Here is a 20,251-nt window from a genome sequence, read left to right as displayed (position 1 = left end):
AAATTTGATCATTAATATCATTTTCTATCTATTCAAAAAAAAAAAAAAAAAAAAAAAAAAAAAAAATCATTTTCTATTAATTAAAATCTCAAATTGCTAGTGAAGGACAATTTAAAAGGTAATTTTTCACTTTAAAGGCATGCTCTTACTTTTTTTTTTTTTTTTTTTTTTTTTGAGAAAAGGCATGCTTGGATTAAGAATAACATAGTAAGGGCCTGTTCTCATTGAATGAAATGAGCTGAACTGAACTTATTACAGCTGAACTGAACTGAGTATTTTATGAGAGAAGGAAATTAGGAGCTAAACTGAACTGAACTGAAAATAATCTGATGAGAACATAGTGTAAGGCAAAAATGGAGATAGAATAAATAGAGTGATGATGAATTTAGACGGTGATCTACAGGGTACGAGTGTACGACGGGCGGTTGCACCCTCATTTCGGGGTAAAACGCGACACTGCGGTGATGGACAACTATCGAAAATGAGTAGATTTGAGAGAGAATGTCAACCAAGATTTGCTCAAAGTTCTGTACACCACTACACCCCTCATTTGCAAGTATGCCCAAAAATCCTAATTATAGCCCACGGTCCATTCACTAATTCAGAACATGGCAACTTGCCAACATGTTTTCAACAATGAAATAGACATCTTTTGCAACTTGTATACTATTATCATCATTTTTAATGGTTGTCATCTAGACTAATGGAACTTTTTGGCAGATCTTTACATAATTCTTTTCATTTCAAAAGTGATTTTGGTGGGTCTATAACACCCAAAAAAAAAAAAAAAAAAAAAAAAAAAAAACAATAAGAATAATGTAAAGGTCTTGACCTTTGAGGGATCGCAATTGGGACTTGATGACACTTGCACAAAACATCCAACACTCCAAATGAAATTCAACTTTGAAACCCATGTTACACAAAATCATTCCTAACAAAAGTTCTACATTTCGAGTCAGGAACCCATGGTGGCATCAGATTGGATAACATAAATTCGATCTCATACTGATGACTATGTGCAAACGATGCCAAAGAGGGTGTGAAAAACTCAGCTTTAACACCAGGGTGATAATTTCATTTACCTACAATGAAAAAGGGAGGGAGGGGGAGAAGACACGAAATCACCTAAGTATAATTAACAGATAAAAGAAGACGGAGTTAAAGCCAGTAAGAAAAGCTAATCTAGGATATATGCTTTAGACTCTGCCTGTTAGAATCTGAAATCAGCCATGGAACACCAAGAAGACAATCAGCGCTCTAGTTTTGAAGCATCTTTGAACCGGAGTTAGGCCCCCAGCCCATAGGTGTATACATTTGCATATTATGCATGGGATGATTGGAATTGCCATAGGATCCCATCGTCCTGTCAATGTGATTACTACCATTCTCCTCAGATCCATCACTTGAAACCTCTTGTGAGGGTGGACTTTCAGCAGCCGGTAGTGCTGGTGCAGCAAAGTTCAACACATTAGCGTGAGGAACTGAGGGCATGTACTTTGTCTTTTTCCCATTTGCAATGAAGCTACCGACAATTATCTGACAACAGCTTTCGAGTTAGGATGCAAAAAAATGAATTTCCCCAAATGGTTGACAACATACGAACACACAAGAAATGGTATATCACTATAAATTAAACACACCCCCACACCCTTGCGGGATGTTGACAAACACAAAATTTCTGAAGTTGAGCTGACAGAAGATGCGTCTACAAGAATCACTCCCCTCAAAGAAAAGAGAAGTATAAGAAGGGATATATCTGACACAGCATATCAATTGGAATACTATTGCAACCTAGCATGGCAAGATAGGCAAACTACTTGGTCCTACAATATGCTGTTTAGCAGTCACCACAACTTTATGAGAGAGTGCAACTGTTAAATAATAATTATAGGCATTGTCAAACTTCTTGCACTGAGGCAAATCACATATGGAAAAGAAGATATCAAGACATTATTCCTCTACAAGAATACAGAATTACAAAAGGAAAATTTGAACCAAAAGGTGCTTGAATATAGATTAGGTTTATAAGTTTAACTAATACTTCGTATTATCTTCAAGCATTGAACTAAACTTCACATGATAAGAAGAATGTGAATATAATCATGTAGACACAAGGTACAACTCACACACAAGGCACAAGCAAAAAGCCGAATAATATACACAGGAATGTACACCCTCCGTTTCATAATAAATGCCCCAGTTTGACTTTTGCATACAACGCTTGTACCAATGTTTGTGCTTCATATAAGATCAGATGTGAGTACTTGTTAGAATCATCTTAGAGTATAGTTTCTGAATATCAATTTTTAATCATCTATTCTTGTTAATAATTAAAGATATTATTGTTTAAACTTCTGCATTGGCATATGCGCCAGTCAAACTTGGGCATTTATTTAAAAAACAGAGGGAGGAAGAACAATGAACATGACAGAGATATAAAAGAATGCGGATACCTGAACAGGAGAGGCAGCCATCAGCATCCCGGCAACACTACCACCTAACACTCGGCCATCTGAGCCAGCAAGAGATACACTCAAGCCACCTGATCGCACTTGGCCACCAGTATTCTCTGAGAACAGGAATGAACCTGACAGAGAAATAATTTCAAACCGTCCCTGCAACACATGTATCACAACTACATCAGTAAGAGAAAAAGAAAATGCACCCCAAAACAAGCAGTAAACTTACCCGCATAAAGTGTGAGAATATTAATCCTATCTAAACCATGTAAAAATTTCCCCATGAGAGGAGTCTAAACAGTGTAATTAAGTGCAAAATACTTAATATCAAAAGAACATACAAAGACATTTAAATCAAGAACCCAGAAGATAATCAATATGAAGATCTGCAAGCAGGTCTGGATGTCTATGATGAGCTGAAAACCAGTTTTTACATACTAATAAATCTAAGTAAAATGGGGCAATATGCCTTAAATAATTGTAAATTTCTGCTAACCATGAGTTAGCAGTAATCAAGAGTATAAATCAAAGTTAAACCATGAATTTGAGTAATTTAACAAAAAATTATAATCAAGAGTGTAAATTAGTGTTGATTCATGAATTTGAATAATAAAACAGAAACTGAAGAGAACCAACATCAAAGCCTTAAGAATCAAGGAGAGGAAGAAGAAAGTGGAAAAAATATCCACGTGCCTGACTGATCAGTGATCACTCGACACCTAAAATGCTAAAAAATGTGTTTGGACATCCAAGATTTACATGGTAGGGAAATTATGTCAAAAAATCTCTTCATTGCAGCAATTTAATCTTTTCAGCCCATTTAGTATAAGTTTAAAAAAAAAAAAAAAAAAACCCTACACATAAAAATCTGTAAAAGCTAGAAAGATACTAAGCATAAAACTCTCAGGATACAAGAAATAAATGTCTTGACCACAGCGGTATTTTATATGCGTAATGGATCATGTACAGATACAAATGCTTCTAAATACATTTAACTTAAAAGAAAAAAAGGTTCAAGCATGTAAGACAGGTAAGGTACAGCAACATATATCCATGCAGCAAAATACCAGAAAGACGTTAATTCACTTTGCATATCAGTTCACAATCAATCCATGATTAATGTTTTGGGTTTCCAAGAAGGTTCCATAAGAGATAAGAAGAAAAATAGGACATTTCAATTCAATCTCTGTTTACTAGCTTCATTGTAAAATTCCATCCTTTAAAAAGAGTTAATGGACCCTTATATAGTTGTCAACGTTTGTCCTTACTACAATTTTTACCAAAGTTCATCTCAATGTATTAGATATACAACTTCCAAAGTGAGCAAAAAACAAAAAAAAAAAGAGAGGAGACCAAAGTTTTACTTCTTTAAATTCAAAAGGCCAACCAAGAGCCACTCTGCAACAAACTTTCTACATTGTACCTGAATTCAAATATATCCCACACACATAAAAAGACCTCCATAGAACATAAAAACCTTGAACTTGAGAATACAAGATTACAAGACACTCAACATTGACCAAGGGAATACTCTAGCAAAGCTCAAGAAAGAGACAAATTTTGATTAAAAGCCGTCTTCCTCTATAAATTACCCCAAAATCAAAGAAAAACTGCAAGAGAGACTGGAAGAGGAAAAAGGGAAGATATATCGTATATAAGAAAACTACTCTGTATCAAGAATGCTAACTTGCTAAATGAGGAGCATAAACCTTGGCATAAAAATGATAGACAAAAAAGAATATTTCAAATGCATTCGAGACCAACGTGAACATGCCACAACAATGCACCAGCAATAGAAGATAGAAGTTCAGCACAGGTATATGAACAAGATGTAACAAAATTCAATCAAGGAACCAAAATTTCTTCATGACTATCTGTAGGGAAGGATATGAAGGGAAAATCTACAGTCAACTCAAACTATGTTTGAGCATATGAAGTCTCTATCTTCCAGTCAGACCACAAGAACAGAATAGGTATGCTTAATAAAGTCTAAGATACTACAAAATACCAACACTTTCTAATAATTTACTTCAAAGTTCAAAATTAAAAACTTGCACATTCGTTAAGAACCACAAGAGGTCAAAGTTTCACATAGGAGCCATATGACAGCTACTTAAAATGAGAAGAAATATGTTACAACATGGAAGAGATAAGATTTTTAAAAAGGAAAAAAAAAAAAAAAAAAGGCCAGTGCACACCTCATAGTTCACAACACCTCCAGACATTGCAGGTTGTCGAAGGCTCACATTGCAAATGGAGCCATTAGCAGAAAGCACACAAACTGTACGTGGTCCCTGCTTGGAAAAGGCTACAATCTTGGATGCAATGTCCTGTGATTGAAAAATAACAAAAATGGCACAATAAATATATAGTGCCAAAGATAAGCATTGCTTCTGTTCATGCAGTAGTCCATTTTGGACAAACCAAATCCATAAGTTACTGTGGCTTCCGCAGAGTGAAGCAACCTAAAATCATCATTACTTCTGTAGCAGCTGTTTTCTATGAAAGAGCAAACATGCTTAAAAGATGCCATCAAACAACTTAAATTTTCATGTGAATGTTGCAGAAGAATACATGTAGTCATTAAAGTTTGTGTCCTTGCAAAATTGAATAAATTACAGATAACAAACCATGAACATAATCCCAGATTTAAATAGACTGGTCACTGGTACACTAGAATTAGTACATTGAGTACAATATTCAGCTAATGTCTTGGTTTTATTATGCTTACCTAATGGGCTCTTCTAAAAATAAAGTAAAATGGAAAAGACTCAACAGGAACACCTTTTAGTAGCAATGCATTAATGGCATATTGGCATAGAGTGATAGTCAGCATTTAGGACAACCAATTTGAGACACCAATATAGAGAGAGAACAAAAGCTATTAAACAATGTGGACATTTGGAAGAACTGAACAACCAGCCAGTATAAGCTCAATTTATAGATAGACAGTTAGACATAGCAAAAAGAGAGCACCTAAAGAATAACCCATTCAATGAAGCTATCTTTGACTATACAGCATTGTCTGCAGATTAGAAATCAACACATAATCTTAATGAGCTCATAATTTAAGCTAGCAAATTCACATCTAATGCAGAAGTTTTCAGAATTTACCAAACAGCCCATAATTTCAGCCTAATAACCCAAAATAAATGGTACCTTTACCATTTTTTAAGAAGGCCCATTGGAAAGACTTGCTTGGAAGGCAAATTTCTGGATACTATCATTTTTTCTAAATACCAAGCCACCTTATTCATTTATCATTACAGGACGTGGAACTTGGTATAGCATCATTAAACATGCAAAAGAAAATAAATAGTACATATAGCATCAATATCAGCATTATCTTAATTCACAATGTCTCTAAAAATAGGTCTAACCTAAGGCAAGGAAAGGTAACTTAAGTCTACACAGCTTTGTCACCTAATATTTTGAAACAAAGGAAGTAGGAAGTACAAAACAATGCTAAAAACCCCAAACAAAAACATTTTAATCACATATCCTCAAACACAATAAATAACCAATTCGAACACACAATGACATGATGTGGGGTAGGAAAGACTAGTAAACAATATTCTACCTCCAACCATTTGTCCCATGAAGGATCACCCAATTTCCATTTTAGTAAGTCCCAAACTTCCAAAGGATTGCCCAATTCCTTTTCAGGTTTAGGTCCGCTCAATTAAAACTATGAGCATTTCTCTCTTTCTTTTTTTTTTCCCTCTTTCAATGTCCGCATTCTCTCTCGTCAAAAAAGAATAATAATAAAAAATATCTTCACTCAATGGCCCAACAAAAAAGACACTAATACTTTTATTAGTTTTTCTATCTTCACTCAATGGCCCACCAAACTACATTTCCTTAATCTATGTGCCCAAATGAAATAGGCAATTTTTTTGTGGAATTGAAAGAGTAGTATATAAAATGTTTTCAATATACACTTTGAATGTATGAAATTTGAAGCAGACTAAGGAAGGCTTCAAACATAGCAATTAAACTAAAGTAAGATTCCAACCATTAAGCCTTATACATTCAGTACATACTTTATACATGAGAAAGAACACAGATTTATAATTAGATATGGTGACATTTCCGTGCACATAAATCACTATCATTTCCATATAGCATTAATTAACTCAAACTAAGTGAGCCATTGGCATTTAATATGATCATAAAGGGCACAAGATGCATAGAAAACAAGAGCAAGTATACCATGATTGACAACACATTTAACAATCAACAATTCAGATCACAATTCAATAATCACACCCAAATTACCATTTATCAAGTGTCACACATACCTCCCCGGAGTTCACCAAGATAACGTGCGGCGTAAAACCAACCCCACAGTTACCTGCCCAGAAGCAAAAACAAAGGATCAAACAAGTGACAATCATCAAAATCTCACATTAACAATACCACATTATATCAACAAAAACTCAAAACTAACAAGAACGCACCTAAAGCATCCAATTGCTTCTTACTAGACCCGGGGGGCCGGCCACGATGCCGCTTAGACGGATTATCCGAGGACGGAGCAGTCCCACTCGAATCCGCCTGCCCCCCACCACCTCCGCCAGCAGCACCAGCAGCAACCCCACCTCCACTTCCCATAACAGAAGAAGACATTGGAGTAGGAGCCAATCCCAAAGCAATGTTACTCCCCCCACCATCAGGGGAGTACTTTCTTGGTCTACCCCTTTTCTTCTTCTGCGAACCAGACGAATTCGGATCAACCCCGAACCCAGATTGCCTCATCCCAGAAGACCCATCTCCAGAATAAGGTGAATTTAGGGGTTCAAGACTAGTACCAGGGTTCTTCGAAGGAGGTGGGGTAGTTGTAACAACTTGTGAATTGAACGGAAACCTGCTGTTTTGCATCATAGAAGAAGATGAATTTGGGGTTGCGATCATTTGAGGTGGTGGTTGGTTTGAATTGGGACTTTGATAAGAATTCGAAGATGGGTGATGATGATGTTGTTGATGGTGTTGCATCATCAACCCAGGTGGTGGTTGCGGCGGCGGCTGATGATGGTGATGCTGGTGGTGCTGATGATGCTGCTGGTGATGCTGCTGGTGGTGCTGCTGCTGATGCGCCGCTTGCTGGTGGTGTTGATGGTGGTGGGATGGTGGCGCAGAGGGCCCACGAGGCTCCATTTTTGTACAATTAACCTTGCTACAATCAAAGATACAGCCGCAAAAATCACGGGTTTTTGGTGGGTTTTTGAAGATAACTGAGATTACCCAGAAAAAAAAGAAGAAGAAATTGAAGAAATTCAGGTGGGGTGGGGGAGAATTTGGGGAAAAGGGGAAGTCGAAATTTTGGAATTTATTAGTGTGCTACTGCTATCTGTGAAAAAAAAGGGTTTTTGGATATTTAGGATTTTAGGGTTTTATATGTTGCTTTTTATTCTTTTTTTTTTTTTTTTTTTTTTTTTTTTTTTGGGTTTCTCTCTATCTTTTTCTTTTGCTTGCTTTTCTTTTCCTATTTCTTTCCCACCGTCTTTTTTTACTTTTTTTTATTGGTCCCACTTAATTGATTTAAATTTTCTGATTTTACGGAGTAGTTTTTTTATACGGAGTACCACATATGAGTATAATTTATAAGTCATACAGTATGGAGTATTGTGTACGATGTATAGGTTGGTATGTTAGTTTGCTCGAATTGGCTTATAAAAGTTGTTTGAATTTGTAAATTGTATGTGTTTTAGTGAAGAAAATTTGTAAATTATATGTGATAGCCTCTTGTCATCAATAAACAATTAGTACAAAATCAAGCATTTAGGATATCTACACCCATAAATGAAGCAAACTTGAATAATATTAAATATTTGCACTTAATATAACTGTTAGTCGCAATCAATTACGAAGATCGGTATCTCTTTAAAACATTGTTGTATTCAATGTACTTACATTAGGTAAGGAGAAGGTGTCTTATGAGGGGGGAGGGTAAGGGATCCCCACCCTCAAAGTGTCTATAGTGGAGATTGAATCCCCAACCTTACGATTGAAAGTTGACAATCTTATCACTAGACCAAACTTAGCTTGGTAAATAAACTCAAATTAGTGAGCATGACTTGTTATGACTTATGAGTGTGGAGGGAATCTTCACCTCGGTATCCATGATAAGGTATGAGATACAATTTTACTATAAGGCCCTGTTCACTTTACCTTAAAAAAATATATTAAGTAAAAATAATTTCAATTCAGTAAAAATAAGTTCAATTCAGTAAAATTAATTTTAGTTCAGTAAAATTAATTTTAGTTCAGTAAAATTCAGTTTTCTTAAAGACGAATTATAATAGAAAATTAGTAAAAATAATTTCAGTTCATCAAAAATAATTTCAGTTAAGTAAAATTAATTTAAGTTTAGTACAAATAATTTAAGTTCAGCAAATATAATTTTGATTCAGTAAAAATAATTTTAGTTCAGCAAAATAAGGTGAAGTAAACGGAGCCTTAAACCAAGTATTATTTGTTACTTGAATTTATATAATGGTGCAATCTTAAAGGCGCAAAAAATAAATAAATAAATAAATAAATAATTGACAAAATGGTCACATCAACCAATTCTAGTATAGTCTCATTAAATTGCTTTGTATTCATTTAAGTGTTGTGGTAATACTTCACAACTTTCTAGTCACCTATTTTGGTAATTTGAACTACGTAAGACACTCTTATCAGGTTATGAGGTTCCATAACCATTATATAGTTCAACCAAACATTAGTATCAAAATTTTTTGGTATCACATTCATTCCAGTGTGTCTAACCAAACACAATACACAACCTTTGAAAGCAAAGTATTTATTTGGTTGGCAAAGATTAAAGGAGGAATTTGAATGTTCTAAGAAATTGAAGTAAACGATGTCACTGATGAAAAAAGCTTGATGAGAATATGAACTTGTATAAAATTTAACTTTCCACAAGATGAAGAAGAAGAACATTCTAAGATCGACCAAGCAAAACTATGCATTTCTTATATTATGAAATAATATTACATGTAAAATATCTTCATATGTAAAAAATCTACACCATAAGTTCAATCATTCAACCACTAATTACGTGTAGTTACATTGTTTCGTAATACCAATTTATATTTTACTTTTGACGTGAGATACCATCACAATCTTTGTCAATAATAAAATGATCAGTAAGAATTGAAAGTTAGGTGTATATAAAAACTTCATGTGTATTATATATCAACATACACTATCTTCCTAATAAGGAAATAACTAACATCATGATTGTGAACTCATTATTTGAACGTATTATATATTACTTGAATGATAAATAGACCTCTTTAATGTTAAAGAGGAATTGTCTCTATTTCCTCTTTGTATCTATATCGTTGCAAATATATACTTCTAAGAGATATACAATAATAAAATGGAATCTTTATGCTCAAAACCCGATTCAAGCAGTCAATTATTTAGTACCTCCCCAGTAGCGAGAACTACTATAGGCTCATTCAGGACTTATTCGATCTATTGCTCAACTGAAAATAATAGTCGTGATTTCAATGACCATAAATAAATGAGGATGTATAGCTCAAAGATACGGAAACAAAGTTTGTTAATTTGGATTAACCTTTAGATGGGTTCACTCAGGACTAGCACAAACAATTGCTCAACAAAAAACAAAAATTGTGATATCATCTCCCGACAAGAGAGAGTTAGAATATTGAAGTTTTAAATCATACTTGTCAATTTTTTTTTTACCAAATTGCGGTTATTTTTTATTTTTGTTTTTTAACCAATCTAATCAATTACCCTACGGAATACAACATTTTAAATACGTTTGCATTATACACTAGCACGAATTTGTGATATCATCTCACGATAAGAGAGAGTTAGAATATTGAACTTTTAAATCATACTTGTCATTTTTTTTTTATCAAATTGTCGTTAATTTTTTTTTTTTTTAACCAATCTGATCAATTGCTCCATAGAATACGAGTACAACATTTTAAATATGGTTGCATTATACACTAGCAGTACACCAACCCCCTTTGTGAGTTGTGATTGAAACTTCTACTTTCTCATTGTTTACCTCTTATTTGTATTACTATGACCTTTCTGTATTTCTGACCTTTTTCTCATTCTCCAGCTCAATTTAATCATAAAAATGTTCTTATAATTTCCCAAAATATGCAAATTTCAAATTTAATTAATTACTCACATTTGAATTGATAATCGGTACTTGAATTTTGGGGGATTGGAAACCCTAGATCTCGGCTACATTTCTGCGATCGATTTTTCGAAGTTCATTTTAGGGTTTGATTATTCTTGGTGAATTTTAGATCCACTGGTTCAAATATGCCGGTGGCAGCTTCTGCAATCTACTTCTTGAATCTTCGTGGTGATGTTCTTATCAATCGCCTCTATCGTGACGATGTCGGGTAATTTTTTCTACCGATTTCTATATATTTGCGTTGATTGAATGTGATTCGAATTGAATTTGTGTATTTGGTGATATTTGAAGTTTAATTTGACTTTGTTCAACTTAATTGGTGGATTAGTTCGATTGTTAGTTTAATTGCTTGAATTGTTGCCCCTTTTTTTGGTTGATTTATGCCGGTGATGGTGTTGATCTACTTGATTTCGAGTGAGGGATGTGATTTTGCCGATTTTAGAAGCTGAAATTACAAATTTAGATTGCTGCTTAGTGATTCCATGGAGTTGTTGAGTTACAGAATAGGATTGAATCGAAGTGGATAAAAATGTACATGCTTTGTCTGTAGATGGTGGCCTGGGCTGGCAGTACCGCATACTATTTCTAGACAATGTCGATCAATGAATCGAGTTTTGTTTAAGAAGTTGCTTATTTGTTACTGGTAGCTATCAATGGATAAGTACAGGACTGGACTATCTGTTTTAAAAGCTTCTTCATGTGCTTTGTACTTGAGCTAATGATGGAGTGTTTAGAAGTAAAAGATTGGAAGTTTTGAAGTGATGAGAGCCGGAGATTGATATTTTAGTAAATTTTTAAATCAGAACAGACATACTTGCTCATATCTCTCATTAGTACCAGTCTGACTCACGAGGTCATGTAGGCATCCTGCATTTGTTATTATGTGTCAAGTTAGTTTAAGACTAAATCATACTTCGTAGTAGCGACTGAGAGGCCGAGAGGGTGTGCCTGGTTTGGAAGAAATGGAGGGTAGTATTTCAGTGAGGAGGGGGAATGCATAATTGTTGGTTGGAATGGGGGTAAAAATAAAGTAAATTAAGCTGCTTTCCCTATAGGGGTAACCAGTGGCGTTAACCCCTTAAGAGTAACTATACTGCCTGCTACCCTCTGTCCCTCTAGCTTCATCACACCATCACATCCATGATTCACCCCCTTTCCTCTACCACAACTGTGTTCACACCAGGGCCATCACCAATCTTAAACCTCAGACCTCACATCCTTCTGCTCCATCTCCCTCCTTCCTCCTCCTCCTCCTCCTCTTTCTTCATAGATTTGAGACCTAGTTATGGTGTTCAAGAGCCGTGGTGGTAATCTATTTTCATCTTCCTCTTCATTCCTAACAATTATTTTCTTAATTGATAAAAGGATTGAAATAAGAAGATAAGTGGAGATATATTTCTATCAAGGATGGAGTTGGTGTTGAGGAGGAGAAAGAAAGAGAGGAGTCGGGGAGAATATTTTACTATGGGAATCATTTCAAACCTGTATAAAAGAGGAAATTATATACCTTGAGGTAACCCCCCCCCCCCCCCACCCACACACACACACACACACACACACACACACACAAAGTCAAAATCCTGAACTTATACTTTCAATCTAGGCATTCTTTTGGTGTTTAGTCTGTCTGTACCTCAACAGCTGTTTTAGTTGGTCTACATAAAGTGTGATACCTGAAAATTATGGTAATATGTTACCTAATTTCGAATTCTGCAATCTGGTTTATGAACCATCGAACCTTGTAGTTTGATGTATGTTTGCATCTGCAATATTATTGTGTGTTGCTGTGAATTCTTACCCCACCCCCTCTTCCCAAAATAATGTTTTTTAACACAAGACTCGAGAGATAATGAAATCGACTTTTAATCTTTTTTTTGTAAAATTGGAGTATGCAAACTCACTATTTCCCTGAAGAGTGAGGCTTTTGCATTGTTTCTCCTTGCTGCATTTTGTGAACGACTATAAACTGTTTTTCTTTTTGATAACAGGGGCAACATGGTTGATGCATTTCGGATGCATATTATGCAAACGAAGGAACTCGGTACTTGTCCTGTGAGGCAAATAGGAGGCTGCTCCTTCCTTTATATGAGAATCAGCAATGTGTACATTGTAATTGTTGTCAGCAGCAATGCTAATGTTGCTTGTGCCTTCAAGTTTGTTGTTGAGGTAATTCTTTGTTTTTTTGGGAGTGATTTCCTCCCTGATGATGGATTTTCATAGAGTTGTCCTTTGTATATCATTCTCCTCTTTTATTTGATTTCTACCCTCTCTCTTCCATAATTGTCTGTCCAGCCGGCCTTCCTGAAGCTGCTACTAACTCAACCACATCATCATGAATCATAGTTTTCTTACCTCATTCTGATTGTAAATAGAATCAGGTTTATCCTGAAAACACCAGTTGCCTTCTATTGGTTGAAAAGATCATGAATTCTGATTGTAAATAGATTCAGGCTTTCTCATTAAATTAGTCATGTTATCTCACAAGTCAAACATTTAACATTTGACTTGACCCTTCATCTTGTTAGCTAGATGCTATTTTTAGTTGAAGTAGGACACTACCATGAGAATAAAGCAAAATACTAAATAAGATAAAGATCTGGCTTAATTGCTTGATAAGTAATTTGAGTGATAAAGTTGGCTAATTATGAATTTTCAACTCTTCGCAGGCTGTGAATCTTTTCAAATCATACTTTGGCGGACAATTTGATGAAGATGCGATTCGTAATAATTTTGTCCTTATATACGAATTGCTAGATGGTATGTAATGCATATTCTGTAATTTATTTTTACAGACCTTTCTGAATTTATTCTTATTGTTTGTTGTGTCTAACACATGAATTATGTATGTTATCATGAAGTATGTATTTCTACTACCAAAAATGATATAGTAGTGATTAGGCATGAATGTAAAACTAGAATCATGTATAATTAGTAATTAAAAATAGATGTAAAGTTGTTGTTGTTGTTGTTTTTTTTTTTGGGAAGGGGTAGGGAGTGTAAAAGTTGTGGATTCTATTCAGAGATGTATCATTGTGAAATATTGTGGGGACACTGTTTTTGATGCTAATAGTCGATGACTTCATTGAAACTAGAATGGGAAGATTTAGCAATGATCATGAGTATGATTATAGCTACTTACTTACTAAGCTAATAACAAGAGCAGCAGTGTATTGCACAGGTTCTCATAAGTATCTTAACAAATCAACTTAAGCATGGCGGATGGTGGGATGCATGTTGTAGATATGAATGCATTCCCGTGCTCATATATCTGACTCTATACACTGTTTTGCTCATTGAATTTTGGAAAATCATCTTACCTTATGCTGTCTTCTTATGGTGTTGCCGTTACCTGTTCTTATATTTCACGAGCCATCTTACAAAATTCATTTATATTATTATGTTCTGATATTTTCTAAATTGCAGAAATTATGGATTTTGGTTACCCACAAAATCTTTCGCCTGAAATTTTGAAGCTTTACATCACTCAGGAGGGAGTACGTTCACCATTCTCATCGAAGGTATGTATTTTTATCTGTTTGGTAATATTATTCTCATCGAAGGTATGTATTTTTATCTGCTTATAAAGATTTCCATGTTAGCCGACCCCACTTTTGGGATTAAGGCTTTGATTGATTGATTGATTGATAAAGATTTCCGGATGTTTTGTTAATTTTTATTTTTCTTGCTTGTTCGTTGTTTTCTGTTGTTTCCATACAATCTAGCCTGCCGATAAACCAGTGCCAAATGCAACGTTGCAAGTTACAGGTGCTGTTGGCTGGAGAAGAGAAGGTCTCATGTACAAAAAGAATGAGGTGATATAAGTTTGTCTTGTCACTTTGTCAGTGTGTTAGGTATCACAATTATAGTCAATTGTTTAATTATTTTTAGCATTCCCCTGCAGGTGTTCCTAGATATTGTGGAAAGTGTCAATCTTCTTATGTCTTCAAAAGGTGGGCAGCGCTCCCCCCCCCCCCCCCCCCCCCCCTCCTCTTTCCATTTTTTTTTTCTTTTTAATGTGTATGTGTGATATTGGGGTTTTTCCAGTGTCTGATCATATAACGTTTTGTAATGCTTATTGATTTTTACAGGTAGTGTGCTGCGTTGTGATGTTACTGGAAAGATTCTCATGAAGTGCTTTCTCTCTGGAATGCCTGATTTGAAGCTGGGATTAAATGATAAAATTGGTCTTGAAAAAGAGTCACAGTTGAAAGCACGTCCAGCGAAAAGGTAGCTTCTGTCAATCAGTCTTCTTTCTTATCATTTATTCATTTATCTGCCTGAGATTACAGTTAATTTTCACTCTCATTAACAATCTACTGTATTAATTTTGTTTTACCCCTTGACCGATCTTATGCTAGTTTTGTCTCTTGTTAGAAATTTCTGTTACAACATACCATATTTGCCGTGAAATTTTATTACTTCCTTTGATCTTTTTTATTTACTATTCACAAATTCTACAGTTTCTACTTTTATAGTTTCTGTGATTTATAAATATTGATAAAGCATAGTCATGTGGGATAATGTTAGAATCGTCTTATTGTATATTTGTATATTTTCATGATATTAGCTTTTTATAATTTTTACTTATGATAATTAAAGATTTATTATTGAACTTGTATGTCGGCAAACTTGATGAAAGAAACTGTGTCATTTAAAAAAGAATGGAGGAAGTACTATATATTCTTAATGTGCCATTGCCCTAGCTTTTCATCCCTCCACTTTGCTTACTATACGCAGTGCGCCAATGCTGGGTTAGATTAGGTCTTGAGAATTATGACTTCTGAAAATTGCTAGCAAGGTCACCAACTTGTTCAAAGTCATATCTAAGCACTTGTATATATATCTTGAGGAGTAAGTCAAAACCAAAGCTTCAAGGATAAAATTTCGTTTTTAGATCTAGGAAAAAAAATTCAAATTTTGGTCCTAATGCAGTTACTGTAAATGCTGATTGGAAAGTTACAAATCATAACTGAAATTGCAAATCTGAAATTATTTAAAAATTACTGCCAATTCAGCCAAAGAAAAGCTTTGGTATTGGAAATCCTTCTCCCATCAATATCAGTAAAGTATCCTAGTTCTTCACAAAATTTGCAAGATCCATTTGCTTGTATGCCTAGTTTGAAATACGTTTTTATTAGTGTGCTATGTAATACGTGTACTTTCATACCTAATGTCAGCAACATATATGTTTTTACACTGTTCCTTCATGTGATATTAGAAGTGTTCCTTTGCTCATTATTCTTATAGCTCTTGCATACGTTTTGGTCCTACTCATAGCTCGTGTATTAAAATCTTGATTTATGGACAGATAATTATCAACTAGTCTTGCTTTTTTGTTTTACAAACTGGGTCTTTCTAAGGTGTAATTGCACAGTTGTACATATATTGTTATGGGAGAGCATTGTTTATGGCTGAGTGTCCTGTAGGCATAATCCTACAGTAAATATTTAGCATAACAGCTATGATAGTATGATATTTATGTCTGTGGCACCATGTTGAACTATTGAATCTACATGGGTAGAAGTGTTTATGTGTGCCTCAAAGCTCTAGGTCAAGCCCTATTTATTACGAAGTACTTATTAAGTTCTGCTTGTGAGCTCTTATCAGTTTTTACAATTCACATGGTTCTGCTCAGATTTTGCTGTATTTAACTTCTGATTTCCTTATTATGCTGCCTTTTTTCAGTGGGAAGACAATTGAGCTGGATGATGTAACCTTCCACCAATGTGTTAATTTGACGAGGTTCAACTCAGAGAAGACTGTCAGTTTTGTCCCTCCAGATGGTGAATTTGAATTAATGAAGTAAGCCTCACAACTTTGTTAATGAATAGGCTTTTTGGCTAATGTTTGGCTGGTGTGTAATATCTGATGCTGTTTCTTTATTTGAATTAATGAAGTCTACCGGGTGACCAATTTAAAGATTTGATGATGCTGTTTTTTTTTTTTTTTTGAAGCAGCTTCTTGTCTTTTTTGTTGTTGAATCTAATGTCTGCCATGATTTTGTTCCCTTAATATTTGTGGTTCAATTGATTATAACATTTTGTGTTTATCTAGTTTTTAATACACCAGGATGCATGGTTTGTTGTATATATTGTTCTATTTATGTTCCGGGCTCTCTGGTCTACTCTGTCTTTTTTTCCTGTGTAAAGTTGTCCTGAAAATTTCATCTAGTCATCAGCTTATGCAAATCTTGCTGAATTACTTTTATAATATTCTCTGCTCCTGATATTTCAGATACCGTATAACTGAGGGTGTGAACCTGCCCTTTCGAGTATTGCCAACAATCAAGGAATTGGGTAGGACACGAATGGAAGTGAATGTCAAGGTTTGTACAGTTTCTCTTGTGAAACCGAGCATCAATCTTATTATATGTTTTTTTTTGTGACATCTGCTTATAAGTCTTAATTATCAGGTTAAGAGTGTCTTCGGAGCAAAGATGTTTGCTCTTGGAGTCGTGATTAAAATACCAGTTCCCAAGCAAACAGCTAAAACAAGTTTCCAAGTGACATCTGGTAGAGCAAAGTATAATCCAAGCATCGATAGCTTGGTCTGGAAGTGAGTTTCTACTTGCCACTTCTTCAATTTTACCTTGTTGATTATTGCTTCTACCCTCGTATCTGTTTGCATTTTGCATGTGCATGTGCTTTTGTACAGCATATTATCTTTGTTCCTCAACACATGGAAGTTGAATTCCTTTTAGGATGTCTTCTGACCTGGAAGTGATCTTAGATTTTGGATATTGAAAGTGGGGTTGCTGAAACAGCAATATAGGAGTGGAGTGCTAAGACTTTCTGTAATTGTGGTACAGACTTAGTGACCCTATGTGTTATTATATCATTTATCATGTCTTTAACAGCTATGCTAATCATTGCTGTTTCACAAATTTTTTCAATGAGCTCGTGAGAATTTTCTTAATGCATTATAGGCCAAAGATACCTTGTTGTTTTGTACCAGATATTATTATGATATAGGTTCGTATTTGTGGGAGGATATTTTTAGCAAGTAAATCCAATGTTTAACTTTTAATTTATCATTGTTTAATTTTTTAAAAATTGGACTTGTTTTGTTATGTCTCCTCCTTTTGATGTGCCTCCTTGACTTTTCTTGCTGTTCTGTAATAACTCTTGAAATTTGATAACAGAATAAGAAAATTTCCTGGCCAGACGGAGTCAACCTTAAGTGCTGAGGTAGAGTTGATTTCAACTATGGGAGAGAAAAAGTCCTCGACAAGGCCACCAATTCAAATGGAATTTCAGGTATCTCATAGTCTCTGTTGCAATGTTGCTGGATGTACATTTTTTCTATTTTTAAGTAATGGCCTCAGATTGGATGCCTTTTTCTGAAAATATGGTGATATTTTTACGTCCAAATTAGATAACTAAGTGTTCATCTTTGGCTTCATTCGTGCTGAACATACAATGTGTGAAGCATTTGTACAGTATATGACTTCATTCTGCACTTAAGTGTGGATTGAGAACTAAAATCATTTTACCCGATTTGATGTAAATTTTTATTTTGTCAGGTTCCTATGTTCACAGCATCAGGGTTACGTGTTCGTTTTCTAAAGGTATTTTACTTTGATCAAGTCATTCTGCCCTATCATTAATGATCTGTCATTTTTTTTCTCACTTCATCCTGTCACTGCAGGTATGGGAGAAAAGTGGGTACAATACTGTTGAATGGGTTCGCTACATAACAAAAGCTGGTTCCTATGAGGTTAGGTGTTAATTCAATCGAAGTTGGCGGTAGGACTTGGCACAAAGGAGATTTTTTTTCTTGAAGCGCTTTGTAGAGATTTTCAGGAGTTTAGCAGCTGGATGTTCTGAATTAATTCATGGTAACAGTAACTCTCAAGTTCATGTTACCCCTTGTCTGGCTAATCTTCTGGGCGTTGCTCTCCGGGAATGCTTATTATGTTGCCTCTTTGCATCATCGTCAAATCCTTTCCCCCCCCTGTATTTTTAGTAATTCAGTCTTTGATAGCATAGTATGTTGATATGATTATTTGCATTTTATAGAGTGGAAATGTTGTCTTTTATGTAAAGAATAATTTTCAGATTTATGGTACGGGAAGTGCAGAGTTTTGAATTTGTATCTGTGTACGCGATTCTCTCCACATTGAATTTGATTGCTTAATATCATTTTGAGGTTCAGATTTATGCTGTGTGCAGTCTTCTGTTTCACTGAGGGACCGTTTTTGGTTAGTATTGTACTTCTGTGTGCAATATTAGCAGTTTTCTTGTATTGTTTTTTATCCAACTGCAATATAAATAGTTTGGACTATCTAATGGAATTACAACTTTTTTTCCTTTCAATTTCAGAAGTTGCACGAAATTCCTCACTGACCTCTTCGTCTCTCTTTTCATTAGTATGCTCTTTTCAATAGTATGCCCCAATGTTGGAGAAATAATTATCAGAAAAATCTCCTTTTAATTGATCCTAGAGAAGTTACGTGTCATAGTAAAGAAAATTGAAATCTGATTAAGTTTTGATTTTAATTGTGATTATGGTACAATCTCAAAAAACTCGGTTCAAGTTGGAATCCATTTCTGTTGTTGGAAAGGAAGATCAAAGGATATTAGATAAATTCCCCACAGATGTATTCATGTTACACCAGGCATTGATAATTAGGCGAAATCTCTTTGTATTTTGAAAAATCTCTCGGTTTAGCATTTATGCATATTTATTCATATTGGGTATGAGATCTTAAAATGGTGTACTGCCGTATTGGTGAAATTCGCGTTAATTATGTAATACATCGCATATAACAATTTAAGAGATGATAAAGAATGGACGTACTTTTAACAATCATCATATATACGCGTGCAATTGTACTGTAAGCATCTTCTACTAGTTTAGATATCAGATACAAAGTAGTTCAGAATTCAGATTACATACAAAGCTCCAAATTATCTTTGTTCAACAAAGATGCAATGTATAAGTGTAATTAGGAAGAATAAACGGAGTTAAGTATAATACAAGGACCTCACTTTTTTATTTTTTCACCTTTAAGGACCTCCAACTTTTTTTTTCACCTTTAAGAACCTGTGGTTAATTTTCCGACAACTTTAACTCACCTGAGCTTCGGCTAAAAACTTAAGTCCTTCATTTCCAAATGTTAAGTCCTTCAAAGCGTTAATTACTGCAACACTTTCTACTATAATGATTAGTTCTAATCTTCCCAGTTCCCACATAAGTTTGGTACATCAAATTCGATTCAACACAAGTTCTACCAACAATCTAATTCTATTACAAGCAAAAGAAAATAAAGCAAATATTATTTCCTATCTAAAATCACAATAATATAAATGATAAATTACCGTTTAATCTCATGAATTAAAGGGTTCTTGTTCAACCGAAATTTAATATGGCAATAGTCTCCAAATCCTCCTCCTAAATCATGTCTTCACTTTCCCCTCCCAAATGCTTCTGAACCTTCATTAATGTCTGCTTCTAAATCAAACTCAAGCTCTTATCCTTAAAAATGGCGGCTCTCGAACCCTGAACACTCGAAAAAACCCCTCTTCTCACCATCATAGATCAAATTAGCATCAGCACCCTTAAATTCCAAATAATTATTCACTCCAGTTTCCAACAACAA

The 20,251-nt window shown here is 34.7% G+C and overlaps 2 protein-coding genes across 2 annotated transcripts; one reads left to right on the top strand and one right to left on the bottom strand.

Annotated features, from left to right (window-relative positions):
• Positions 1 to 819: 819 nt before the first annotated feature.
• On the bottom strand, positions 820 to 7,836 carry LOC145567905 (AT-hook motif nuclear-localized protein 8-like). The gene is made up of 5 exons (XM_081627326.1): positions 6,920 to 7,836; positions 6,761 to 6,813; positions 4,658 to 4,789; positions 2,454 to 2,615; positions 820 to 1,536 (listed from the first exon to the last, which is right to left on the bottom strand). The coding sequence occupies exons 1-5, from the start codon at positions 7,614 to 7,616 to the stop codon at positions 1,258 to 1,260; spliced, it is 1,323 nt and encodes a 440-aa protein (XP_081483452.1). The 5' UTR covers positions 7,617 to 7,836; the 3' UTR covers positions 820 to 1,257.
• Positions 7,837 to 10,478: 2,642 nt separating this feature from the next.
• Positions 10,479 to 18,752, top strand: LOC145567906 (AP-2 complex subunit mu). The gene is made up of 13 exons (XM_081627327.1): positions 10,479 to 10,858; positions 12,639 to 12,816; positions 13,317 to 13,407; positions 14,074 to 14,168; positions 14,373 to 14,462; positions 14,552 to 14,600; positions 14,739 to 14,877; positions 16,336 to 16,452; positions 16,885 to 16,975; positions 17,063 to 17,205; positions 17,792 to 17,906; positions 18,173 to 18,217; positions 18,298 to 18,752. The coding sequence occupies exons 1-13, from the start codon at positions 10,776 to 10,778 to the stop codon at positions 18,376 to 18,378; spliced, it is 1,317 nt and encodes a 438-aa protein (XP_081483453.1). The 5' UTR covers positions 10,479 to 10,775; the 3' UTR covers positions 18,379 to 18,752.
• Positions 18,753 to 20,251: the final 1,499 nt, after the last annotated feature.

Source organism: Chenopodium album, chromosome 11, assembly GCF_948465745.1.
Source record: "Chenopodium album chromosome 11, dcCheAlbu1.1, whole genome shotgun sequence".
Classification (NCBI taxonomy): domain Eukaryota; kingdom Viridiplantae; phylum Streptophyta; class Magnoliopsida; order Caryophyllales; family Amaranthaceae; genus Chenopodium; species Chenopodium album.
Note: the sequence above shows the minus strand (reverse complement) of the source record. Positions and strands in the feature narration are given on the sequence as shown.

What these genes read in the sequence shown, in the direction of transcription:
- LOC145567906 (XM_081627327.1), top strand. Translation starts at nt 10,776, where the DNA reads ATGCCGGTGGCAGCTTCTGCAATCTACTTCTTGAATCTTCGTGGTGAT. An exon ending in TCTTCTTATGTCTTCAAAAG is followed by an intron (nt 14,601 to 14,738) that starts GTGGGCAGCGCT and finishes TGATTTTTACAG; the next exon opens with GTAGTGTGCTGCGTTGTGAT. An exon ending in AAAGCACGTCCAGCGAAAAG is followed by an intron (nt 14,878 to 16,335) that starts GTAGCTTCTGTC and finishes GCCTTTTTTCAG; the next exon opens with TGGGAAGACAATTGAGCTGG.
- LOC145567905 (XM_081627326.1), bottom strand. Translation starts at nt 7,616, where the DNA reads ATGGAGCCTCGTGGGCCCTCTGCGCCACCATCCCACCACCATCAACAC. An exon ending in TCTTGGTGAACTCCGGGGAG is followed by an intron (nt 4,790 to 6,760) that starts GTATGTGTGACA and finishes TTTCAATCACAG; the next exon opens with GACATTGCATCCAAGATTGT. An exon ending in TGGCTGCCTCTCCTGTTCAG is followed by an intron (nt 1,537 to 2,453) that starts GTATCCGCATTC and finishes AGCTGTTGTCAG; the next exon opens with ATAATTGTCGGTAGCTTCAT.